This window comes from Thermobia domestica, unplaced genomic scaffold (genome assembly GCF_964235325.1).
Source record: "Thermobia domestica unplaced genomic scaffold, izTheDome1.hap1.1 HAP1_SCAFFOLD_2218, whole genome shotgun sequence".
Classification (NCBI taxonomy): Eukaryota; Metazoa; Arthropoda; class Insecta; order Zygentoma; family Lepismatidae; genus Thermobia; species Thermobia domestica.
The window spans coordinates 3,894-17,041 of record NW_027657918.1 but is presented as its reverse complement, the minus strand read 5'-3'; the positions used below and the strand labels follow the sequence as shown (position 1 = coordinate 17,041).

The 13,148-nt window shown below is 34.4% G+C and overlaps 1 protein-coding gene across 1 annotated transcript; it reads left to right on the top strand.

The window, feature by feature from the left end:
- Nucleotides 1-3,816: 3,816 nt before the first annotated feature.
- LOC145678255 (frizzled-5-like) lies at nucleotides 3,817-5,884 on the top strand. The gene has a single exon (XM_081748287.1). The coding sequence runs from the start codon at nucleotides 4,244-4,246 to the stop codon at nucleotides 5,882-5,884; it is 1,641 nt and encodes a 546-aa protein (XP_081604413.1). The 5' UTR covers nucleotides 3,817-4,243.
- Nucleotides 5,885-13,148: the final 7,264 nt, after the last annotated feature.

The window sequence follows — 13,148 nt, the reverse complement described above, 5'->3', positions numbered from 1 at the left end:
TTGTGGTTCACGTCGATGTTCATAACACCACGTCTTAACATCTCCAGCAGTGTGAATCTTGTCATTTTGGAAAATTGGCCTCCCATTTAGTGTATGCGCGCTTCAACATACGCTTCCGTTCTACCGCGCCTAACGTACTTCAGATAATTACCTAACATACCATTATCAACGGCCAGGCGCTACACACTCATCCTTAGTGCTATTACCTAACGTATTTTATGTGCTGCAAACTACAGGTGTTTCCATCTTTGATAACCGCTGCTATTACTTAAAGCAGATTTCTAGTTGTTGTCATAGCAAATTGGTCAGTTGGTATATTAAGTAAGTTATTCAACTTTATTGTTTATGTACGTTGCTATTGATCGCCAGTTTGACTAAGAAACAATAGTGAATGATCCTAATTAATAATAATAATAATAATAATAATAATAATAATAATAATAATAATAATAATCAAACAAATATTCCATTCAAGTGAATATTCAAAAACAGTTTTGAATACATTTTTGTGTCACTACACTAATTACGGGGACACGGCCTAAGATCTAAAATCATTTCGCGGCACAAGTCCTAAACGGCACAAGACCTAAGTGGCACTGGACTTAAAAATCTCTTGTGGCGCTACCATCGCGTCCGTGCTAAGAATACTGTCAAACTGTTAATCAAAGTTTTAGATATACTGTTTCATATTACAGAACCAGATTCTAGCTTAGTTCTTACAAGTAATTTGTAAATATATATTATTCTATCGTTCTGAAATAAAAAAAAGTAAATAAATAAAGCCTATTGTTCTGTCTTGCTGTTTGCATAATAGCATTTGTGTGGTGACAAAATATTAACTACCTATCAAATGTGATTCCCAGATCTTTCATAATGTCTGTTTTTGCTTTTTTCTATTTCCACACCATTGACGTCGTATGTTGTGTTTTAGTTATATACGTCATAAATTTTCCTTTCTTTGTGTTGATTTGAAGTAAATTATTTTTACACATATATTTATCATATTCAACTCTTTCCGTAGCAAATAGTTGTCATACTATTTTAATTATAATTGTAATTAACTACTCTTTACTCGTTACCATTATTAACAATAGTTTTAGTATTACTAACATAGCTGTTACCGTTGGAATTAACTATTATTAGTATTAAATAATAATAATAATAATAATATATTTCAAATATGCTACATTTTTTAAACCTGAGCCTTGATTGTACGTAAAGTTAAAATCAAAGGTTATGTCATGGACGGCAAATGATGGCTTAACACCCAAAACAAACTACTCTTAGCCCCCTAAGTGAGGGTTAGTCTGTGTTTAATAATTACAGCAAATTAATAATGTTTATAATAGAATGTGAAAGAAACACTTTTTAAAAAATTAAACTACGTCAACATGCTAAAATAATTAAAAGAACTTAATTAATCATCCACTTTGTACTCTCATTTGTTTAACTGGACGAACCCAGACCTAAAGGAAAAAAGTTTTCTGCCTAAATCTCATAAGCAGTGGGAAATTTTAGTATTATAAAAATTGACACTTCCTTCCCTCTTACAAAAGTAATTTTCAAGACGTTAAAACATATACTTTGTTACTTTTAGTTAAAAGTTGAAATACCGAGCTTTACACATCCAGCTTAAGCAAATCCTTCTTTACTTTATAAATATTTTCTGAATAAGTAATGGGGAATTCGAACATTAAAGAAAGTGCACTCTTTGTTCTTTCGCTTTTATGTGTTGAATTTTCAAGTTTTGTTTGTTTGTTTGTTTGTTTGTTTTACAGTGGAAAGTTTATAAATATGTCAAGTTTCATTTTACTAGCTTCAGAGATTTGAGATACGCTACTCTTTTTTTAAAAAAAAAATCTTACCCCACCCTTTTATGTCATTGCCGATAAATATCTTCTATAACTAAGATGCAGCGTGGATGGCTGCAACAATGACTTTCTTTGTTACTCATTGTGTGTACTTTTCTAATGATATCCGTTAAGTTCCATTTTTAATAATTAATTTTCGTGCGTATGTTCAACAGCAGTTTAGGAATGGGTGATGTATGACGGGAAATCAATTCCTCCCTTGTAAGCACTGAATAGCCAAAATGGACAGGTAAAATATCTTTCTCGAAGGAAGAAACTATTTGCTGTGTGTAATGAGACACTGCTGATTGTCTCGTGGTCCTAAAATTTAGAATGCCAGTTTATTAGAGTTATCAGACCTTTGCTTGAATAAAAACACTATCAGTGCTTGTACTACGATTTGATTATCTGAGATACACATTGACCAGCAATTCTTGTATCTCCATATTTTCCCAGCTTAAGCCAGTGAGAAGACGGAGTATCTCCCCTAAAATCTGAGTGTCCTCCTGATCTAATAATGGTTTATTGCATTCCACAGACAAATTCTGTATAATATAGCTCAACTCACATAATCGGATTTTGCTCCAATTCGAATATACTTCTATCTTGAATAGACCATCTTCGTAAAAACGCTGATGAATGATAAGGTTCGGACAGCATCGACTGCCATTGGAATATAAATGCGCCTTATGGTGAGGCATTATATACCTCATATTCATATTCAAGCTGATTCATATGAAAAAAAAAAAACACCAATATCAACAGTTTCACTTCGGTCCAAAATGGGGATGCGGAAGGCACAGGCTATCAAATGAAGCCTCAGTGAGTTTGGCGCTTTTAGGTGTGATTTCTTATTTATTCACGTAGCGAATATACAAAAGCTACGTGAACAACTGATTTTTTGCAGTCGCCCCTTATAGGTGCAATATGATTGGTTTTGGCCAATTTTGACCATGGCGTACCCGTGATACAATTTTGAAAAAATAATGATATTCTAGGGTTAAAGCGACATCTAAAACCTAATTGTGCTTGCAGACCATCATAGGTAAAAAGGGGCACAAAATATTGAATCGAATTTTTTGAGGGGGAGAAATGGTAAGGGGAGCTTTTAAATTTTTCAGACGAAGCCCTTGTACACACCTAAACATACATCCAAGTTTGAACAAAATCGATGGAGCCATTCTTGAGAAATAAATTAATCTCACTTTTCCAATTTTGTGCCATTTCTCATGAACCAATGAGAGTTGAGGTTTGGAACATGAGGGATTAACGTATCTTGAGAGTACCTACATACCACCCACTTGTCGTCCCAAGATTCGTCTGAAGCCATTTCACTATTGTTTATTCACTATTTCACTATTTCACTATTTTATTCACTATTTCACTATTGCCCTTTAAATTTATGTCAATCTGAGGACCTAGACCTGTAACAGAATCCATGCGGAAATCTAAATTTTCAGTTTCGTAGTCATTTTCTGCACTCCCCTCTATTGAGAATTATACAAATCTGCTCCAGAGAAACATCGTTGATTTCGTGTTTTATTTTTCCATATACGCAAAACTAACTTCAAATAGCTACACTATTCAAACGAAGGAGAGAATAAGTACTATTTAGCAAACCACAGAATAGTCAATGTCTTGTCTATCTCAAGATTCGCCACTTTGTATTTCCACGTATATTTTTGGGACACTCGGATAATTTAAGACAGTGATACATTGATGTTATCCAGTTTTCGTTTAGACTTCCATAGTATATTGTCTCCTTTCTTGTGCAGAAGAAGAATTCGTAACCTCAGAATCACATGGCACTATTGATTGATATCGCACTGCTATAGTTCAAAATCCTTGTTGTGCAACATGTATATATTGATGAACTAAGTTTATGCATTTTAAATGTATTTTTCTATCATAAACTCATGTAATAAATTAGAAATACTAATTACGATCTGTTTTCTCTCTCTTTCCAGATCGATGCAGATGGTCGATCCCGCTAGATGTGTTATGGATTTTTACAGAAATGGTCTTTCGTCTCATTCCTTGCTGTAGGTTACATGTGCCCTTCAGCTAAGTTTTGAATAATTTCAGCAACAGTACAGATGGCGACAGTCACTTAAATACGAAGTTTGACCGTCCGGAAATATGTCAGAAATGCATTTAATAGGAAGCTGATATAATGTATCTTTCCTCTCTCCACTTATGCGCTGAATGCTGCGAAGGTGAATTCCACGACGAAAATTCTATAATGCTCATATTTTTTATATAGATAAGGATACGTTAAAACGAAAGCTCCAAAAATATGCAAAAGTGTAAGAGAAAGTGCAGTTATTACTTGGAAGAGTGTGCAGTGAAATGAAGTAATAACCGATATCGTATATGTACAGGTAAAGTAAATAATGGGCGAAATGAAGGGTTACCATGTTTTTAAATATTTCGTGACAATCTGGTCCATATCAGTTCTTATAACCAAATTGATAACTGGTGCTTTTGCTACACCTCACTCAGAGAAACCACGATGTGAAGAAATAACAGTTCCCATGTGTAGAGGAATTGGCTATAATCTTACCCACTTTCCTAACGAATTTAATCATGAGACGCAGGACGAAGCAGGACTAGAAGTTCACCAATTTTGGCCACTGGTGGAGATCAACTGTTCTTCTGATCTGAGGTTCTTTTTGTGTTCACTTTATGTTCCAATTTGCATTGAGGAATATAAGGAACCTCTCCCTCCATGTAAAAGTGTTTGCGAACGTGCCCGAGATGGCTGTGCTCCTTTGATGTTGAAATATGGATTCAAGTGGCCGGAAAGGATGAATTGTGACAAGATGCGAGTTTTCGGAGATTCTCAAAATCTTTGTATGGACGAGAATGATAAAACAGAAGAACCAAAGAGTGTTACAATGCGTCCTAAAACAGTTCCTCGACCAAAGAAGCCTGGGAAAAATGCCCACAATCTTTTAAACAGGAATAAAGACTGCTCGTGTAGATGCAAATCTTCACTAATCAATCTTAGTAATAATAGTCAGTGGGCAAACCGCGGAATATCTGTTGGTGGAATACAAAATTGTGCTCTTCCATGTCAAGGAGTCTTTTTCACTGGGGATAAAGAATTTGCTTCAATTTGGATTACTATATGGTCAATTTTGTGCTGTGTTTCTACGTTAATGACAGTGACGACGTTTTTAATAGATACAGACAGATTTAAATATCCTGAGAGACCGATTGTATTTCTGTCTGCTTGCTACTTTATGGTTAGTATTGGCTACATCATCAGAGTGATCATGGGTCACGAAGCAGTAGCGTGTGAAAATAATATGATCAGGTATAATGCAACTGGGCCTGTGGCGTGTACTTTAGTGTTTCTTCTTATTTACTTCTATGGAATGGCTAGCTCAATATGGTGGGTGATTCTGTCTCTTACATGGTTCCTAGCAGCAGGACTTAAATGGGGAAATGAAGCTATTGCCAGTTACTCGCAATATTTCCACTTAGCTGCTTGGCTGATTCCAACTATGAAGTCCATAGCTGTTCTTATAATGTCATCAGTGGATGGTGATCCTATCGCCGGGATATGTTATGTCGGAAACCAAAACATGGACAATCTTCGCGGGTTTGTTCTGGCACCACTGGTTATTTACCTCTTGCTAGGAACCTCTTTCCTCTTGGGAGGATTCGTCTCGCTCTTCAGAATTCGTAATGTCATAAAACAGCAAGGTAGAAGTAAAGCTGATAAATTAGAAAAACTCATGATTCGAATTGGTATTTTCAGTGTGTTGTACACGGTTCCTGCAACTATTGTGATAGGTTGCTACTTTTACGAATCGACATTATATGATGAGTGGATGAAATCTCAAGTGTGTCCTTGTGAACAGCCACAAAGACCTATATACTCTATAATCATGTTAAAATATTTTATGTCATTGGCCGTTGGTATAACCTCTGGTGTGTGGATTTGGTCAGGGAAAACTTTGGACTCATGGAGACGGTTCACATATCGAATAACAGGAAGTAGTAATCGGTATCAAAATCATAATTAATTGTGGTGCCGTTGGAGGTGCTGCCATCCAAAGGACCGTTAAACAAATAAATTATAACCCATCTGGGGTAGGCGTCGCGGCAAGTGTACAGTCAAGTCATGTGGGAAGTGTTCAGAAACAAGCACCACTAAGTCACGTATGACAAAATGGCGACCCTCACTTTCCAAAGAGTGATCAGACTGATAGCATTATTGTAGCAGCACAGTCGGGGAAAGTCGAGGGTCTGAGCAACTACGGACCCATTTAACAACTCTATGTATAACCCTCTCCCCATCCTTAAAAATACTTATTTTTATATAGGGGATAGAGTTACATTGTAAACATGTAGCATTTAGGATATATGCACAACATTCGTTAGATTTAAACAAAGGTGAATAACTAGTCAAACTGATTAGGTAGTCATGATTATTTCTTCGCCAAACTTGAAGTAACGGTCGGTTCCTTGATTGTTTTTGACTTTCATAATTTTCTCTAAGAATATTTTAAATCTGAACTGTACTTTGCTTGCTTTTGACGACAATATTGATAGTTTTCTATGAACTACATGTAAAGAAACATAAATATGTACCACCTCTAAACACTGAAGCAGAAAACGCACTACTTTTTCATCGTTCTGGTGATTAAATCGCTGCGTAATTACAATTTGATAAATCTTAACTCTGTTCTAGTTACAATTAATAACTCAATCATTTGTGACAGATGACATGCTAGAAAATATTTGTCGAACTTACAAAAATAAAAAAGTGTCTAAACGACCGAGCTAAAAGAAGAGTGTAAGAGTGTAAAATAATTTTTAAAGATATGTTAGACTACGAACACGTGTGTATAATTACAAAGTTTGTTTCTACATTTTGTAAATACTTTTAATATTATATATATATATATATATATATATATATATATATACATATGTATGTGTGTGTGTGTGTGTGCATGATGAAGAAAATAAGTTTCCCAACAGTGCCATACGGTGGACATACAATGTAAATGTGATTTTTGAAAAAGAATTTTTAGCAGTGCCATAAAAGTTTTGCATGGAGAATCAGTGTCATTCCCTTCTTAAGATAATAAAAAATGTCAGCTGATATAATAGCAAGTCTTTGATTTTGTATCTTGTCAAAAAATTAAATATAAACTGTACTATGTAGAGTAAACTGTGTGTATCTATGTGTATGTTTATGTTGAATTACTTTTCTTGTAATGTCTGTTGCATCGTCTTCGCTGTACTCGTAAACAAAATTGATGTTTTCTGTACGACTTACAACATATTTTTCGATCTAGAAAAGAAAATGTATTTCATACAATAACCAATTTGTATCTGAAAATGTTTGGTTTTGCAGAATAGCCGCTATCCACTATTTTAAGCTGTTTTATATAATAATAGGTGGGTTATATTTAGTTTTATGTGTTACAGTAGAAGTATAAAATTGCTCACATTCAGCTGTTTCCTTGCTCGTAACTGTCACTCGAAACATTTTATTTCTCATTGCGTAACTAGTTAAAAAGTTTTAATTTGTATCACGAATTGCATGTGTTTTCTTTATAGTTTCAAAATTACTGACAAAAGTAAGTACGAGATAAAAGCCAAATTGCAAGCACTCATTGAATACAGAGCGTATATACTCAATTCATAATTATTAGTGCATAAACACTTGATTTTTTTTTTAAATGAAAGTGATCAGAATTCAACTTTTAAGCTAACAGGTACATATTTTCTCTTAGTCTCGCTGGTCCTACCCTCTTCATGAAACTTCTTGGGGTAATTTTAGATATTCTTGATAGAATTCAACCGGTTTACAGTTTGTAGATTCTAGATTAAAAAAAAAAAGTAGTGAAATTTCTTGAAGGATACATAAAATTTTAAAATCTTATTTTTGAAGAAGAGGTAGACATTGTAAGATCGATTGTATCCACTTCTATGTAAGGAACTGAAAATCAAACGAAAATTGATTTGTTACCGACTAGTATCGAGCTGCAGTTAAGTTTCTGTTAATATGTTCATGGTTTGCAATTTGTGGAATTATATTTGATTCATAAAGTATAGGTCTATGAGAAGTAGGTATTATTACTTTTTGTCTAAAACTCGGTTGAGCAACAGAATTTGGAGAAGCTTTAGATAGAAAAAAAGATATTAAAATAATAAGATTGTTATATTCCTTATGCCTTAGCTACAATTGTATCCAGAATATCGTCGCCTAAGATTCAACACCGCATAAGTAATATTTCACCAATTTTACAGGGGAGACAAAAAACTGTTTGAAAACTAGCTTTAGCCTCATTATATGCGGTATTACTTTTAAGATAATAACAGAGCCATTAGTCGTGATATAGGTGTACTACTTAACCAGCTTGTGCGTCATCATATACTGATTCTAACAGCATCAAAAGTTCAAATTCGCCAAAATTGGAGATACGCGGTGTTGAATCTTAGGCGACGATATGTTCCTTTTGCTTTAGAAAAGGTTATATATGTGTGTGGGTTATATATATATATATATATATATACATATATATATATATATATATATATATATATATATATATATATATATATATATATATATATATATATATATATATATATATATATATATATGTGTGTGTGTGTGTGTGTGTGTGTGTAGTGTGTGTGTGTGTGTGTCTGTGAGGGAGAGAGAATATAGAATAACAAAATCATAGTTTATAATGTTTATATGTGCTACTTATAATAAGTATATCGTTGAGGTACTGTGGTTTGTCGAAGCGCATACACTGTATTTACCGGAAAAGAAAAAATGTAATATTATATCCATTTACAAAATGGAGAGAGTATACGATTCTTGAGAGTCTTCTTTCTGTTTCAACTAATATTATGTGTTAATTTATTCCAGTAAATCTCATTGGAAATCGAACTGTATTACAATGAGTAAAAATAGCTAGTGTCGAACTAACAGGTAAATAGCATCTGTTCGATATAGTTACAAATTTAGAATTATTGTGCAGGCACTAAAAATGTACAAACAATACTATTTTTCGTTTTTTGCTAGTTTATTTCCTCTTCCTTGCTTGAAGGAGGGTACAGGGTCAAAAATTAATCATTATATCAGGAATACACTAGCATATTTATAATCATAGGTATTCTGCCATTATTGTCAGGTCACTTGTGCAACTGAGAATGTTCCAAGTTCCACGATCTTCCACTAACCTCTTCGTCTTCACGTACGATTACTCTGTTTTGATATGGTCCATTAATTGTAGACTTCTTCGCCCTTTCCTCTCTTCCTGCCACCATACCCTCCAGCACGTCCCTCATGATACAGTTCCTTCTTAACAATGTTCAACCAGTTTCTCTTTCTCTTCTTAATAATATCTAAAATTGTTCTTTCCTCCCACCGTTTCTAACACCCTCTCATTCGTTTTCCGCTTGACCCAGCAAATTCTCTTCATTCTTCTTCACACCCACATTTCGAAAGCTTCCACTCGTTTTTAATAATTTTTGCGTAATGTTCATGTTTATGACCCGTACAGTACAATACTCCACATGAAGCATTTTATGAGTCTTTTTCTCAACTCCTTATTCAAGGTCCCACGAATATTTTCTTCCTTCTAAAGTCTTCTTTCGTCATTTCTATATTTGCTTTTATTTCACGTTCACGCTTCATATCATCACTAAAATACTTTCCAGGTATCGAAAACTAGTCACCTATTCTTTTTTTTGCCCTGCTACTTCTATATTTGATACCAACCTCTTCGTTCCAATCACCATGGCTTTTGTCTTTCTAACATTTATTTTTATCTCATATTCTTCACAGGCCTTCCTTAAGTTTTCTAACGTCTTATTGATTTTCTCTTCAGGTTCTGTAACAAGCTCCATATCACCTGCAAGCTGTTTAACAAACATATTTCTATATGTGAATGAATAATTCTAAAGTATTCTCGTTTACATATATGTTCTGATTTTGAACTCTTTCGTGGCTAAGCGGTGGACGTACGCGCTCTTGGTGTGGGAGAGCCGGGTTCGATTTCCGGCGGAACCTCATTGGTTCAGATCCCATATTGTAGATCCACGTCTCATATAGTCTTGCTGCTGAAAGAGGCGCTAAACTGAAAATTAAATCCAACTACGGATTTTGTTTTGATTGCAAACAACACTCTTCCTTTATATCACTTCTCACATTTAAGAACAGAGCATAACTTTGGGACGTACAACAGAAAGATTTCATTTTTCGCATTTAAGAATGCTGTTAAAGTTTTTAAGGGTAAAGGTAAGTAGGTTTTTCCTACTTTTTCAAACATTAACCAATCTATCCCATTTCATCTGATGTTCGTATAAGTTCAAAAGAAAAATTGAAGCTATAATCAAAAGCGTCATTCTAAATCGAAGTCACTGAGTGCATATAGTTGTATTTTGAGTAAAAATAATTCTGATTAAAAAACGAGAAGAAAATTAGAGTGCGCAGTCTAAACCCACAGATACAGTATTTTGTGTATCGGAAGACTTCACTAGAAATGAAAATGAAATCTTTGAGTTTTACGTCCCACGGATATGTCGGTTAGGCTAAAGGAGACGGTGATGATGAGTGATGAATGAAATGGTGGAATGAAGAAAGTGTGAGGAAACGGGAGAACCCCGAGAAAACCCACGCACACGGTGTTTGTCCACCACAAAGTTCACTTGGCGGGGACTGAGATCGAATCTGGGACCCCAAGCACTAGAGGTGAACGCTCTACCACTGAGACTTCACTAGAGATCTGTTCTCCACTATCGGAAAGCCATCCTTGTTAAATATTTTCGAATTATACTGAGAAGAGAAAGAAATCGAGCTTGGTTCTTTTCTCAGTATTATGCTCAGCAGCACTGATTCTGTAACCAAAAATAGATTATTATTATTGTTATTATTATTATTATTATTATTATTATTATTATTATTATTATTGTGGAAGTTAAAAATGAAATTAATTAAAATTATATTCGTAAGCTTGTATTCAGACTCAATATTGCCACCAAAATACAGCTTTGACAGTTGTTTTACAAACAGTAAGTATATTATAGATAACTTTACTCCCTATAGTGTATTTTCAATTTGTTTCTTGCTTGCATCTTAGATATTGAGGAAAGCAAAAGGATTTTTACTTTCAATATGATTAATATTGCTAGGTATATTATCGATCTTGAACTTTCTGTTCTGAATAAAGCTTACTATTTGCGTCCTATTCCTCTCAGTTTTCTTTCACGTCGTAATTTGTTCACTTCACTAGAAATACCCTTTTCTTCTCTATATGTCGTAAGCAGTTGAAGCAAAAGCCTTTCTAAACATCTCACTTATCTGTGAGAACAATAACTTTGTTTTACATGTATCTAACATCATATGAAAGAATTCATTCTTGCTCTAAAGCTTTCAGTAATTGATAATAGGAGACAACAAAGAATAATTTTATCTTCCTCTTCTTCTTTTTTTCCATTTATAATGTTTGCCTCTGAGATTTTGAAGCGTCACTTTTCTGTCTTATTTGCATATCCACACTACTTCATGTTCATTTCATATAAAGCAAACAATTGGCATTTTTTCTATGGCAGCGTTTATTCACCCATTCAGCACTGTCAAGTAACCTTAGGAGAAACAACGCTCATCACAGGATTTTTTTTTTTTTCAAAGAGGGAGAGAGCCTTAGGAGGGAAATGATGCTAAAAGAGGAGAAAGAGAATTTTAGAACGGATTACAAATCTTTGAATGACAGCTCAGTGAGGTGTATTTATAGTGGCTTGTTTGCTTATGCAGTCTCTAAGTCTTCGCTATTAGACAGTTTGAAAGAAAGAGGGAAAAATAAAAGAAAGGAAAAAACAACAATCACACAATTGTCATTGATAATCTGAACTGATTTTTTTACAATTTCTTTTTGTTTTGTTTTGAAGTTCTATTTTATTCGTCTTGATCATTGGCCTATTCAAGAGATTTTTACTATTGCGATTATTCTTCTTAACGTTGTTTCTTAATTACGTATAAATTAAATTATATATTTGTAAAAAAGTGTATAAACAAGAGAAAATGAGTTTAAATAATTTAGCCGAAAACGCTTTTAACATTTGTTAACGAATTGCTTTTCCTTTTTGCCCTTTTATGTAAAAAAGATTAAGCTTACTTTTGAAATACAATCACCACGTAAATTACGTAACTATTACTAATTCATGAAGTTTGCCCTTGATATCAACGTTCATGGTGTGCACTCCAGAATTAGAAACGATGAATGCAGGTACGAAGGTTAAGTTTTATTATCGAATAAGCAAGGTATTCTAACATTATGAGAGTTGTGAAAAAATAATAAAACTGAGTAACAAATGGATGAAATTCTTGATTTTAAATGTGGACGAAAAATTACATACGTGAGAAATTTTGTTTAAACGGAAGTTCAGTATTCATTTTAACAAAATATTAGTGGATATTCTCTCCATAAATACCTTCATTACTTGAACGTCTCCCTACTAATTATTTCAAAATAAATAGGGGGCCACGGTGGCTCAGTGGTAGAGCGTTCACCTCTGGCGCATGGGCTCCCGGGTTCAAACCCTGCTCCCACCAAGTGAATTTTGTGGGGGGCAAACACCGTGTTCGTTGGTTTTCTCGGGGTTCTCCCGTTTCCTCCCACTTTCTTCATTCCACCATTTTCATTCATTTCTCACAATCACCGTCTCCTTTAGCCTAACCGAGGGACGTAAAACTCAAAGATTTTAAAATAAATAAATAAATGGAAAGAATAAAATTACATAATATAAATTTTACAAGGTAAGCCTTAAGTCCCTTACCACCCCGTTAAAAGCCGTGTTCGTGGAAAATAGTGAGCAACAACCATGTAGTAACATAGTAGGTCCAGGGGGAAGTCGGATTGTGACGGTGACCAAGATGGCCATTTCACCATTGTGTTTGTCTTTAAATTCTAGCCTAAAATGATTTGCCGCATGGCCATGTTCCTATTTAAAAATCTTGACGTTAATTCAAGCTGGAGGCTTTCAAGATGGCCGCCATCTTGCTCACCATTACAATCCGACTTTCCCCTGGGCCTACTATGTTACTACATGATTGTTGTTCACTATTTTCCACGAACACGGATTTTACAATGGGTGGTAAGGGACTTATGGCCCATCCTGTATAATGTATACTCATCAGCAGAATTGTTGAATAGCGTGACAAGTCGGTTGTACAGGCAAGTGCTTTATTCTGAGGAAGCCCATCCCCCACATGAAATGTGCTTCTCATCCGTATTTATACTGAAATCTCATTGCTACCTC

Excerpts from the sequence above, each read along its gene's own strand:
- LOC145678255 (XM_081748287.1), top strand. The coding sequence starts at position 4,244 with ATGGGCGAAATGAAGGGTTACCATGTTTTTAAATATTTCGTGACAATC.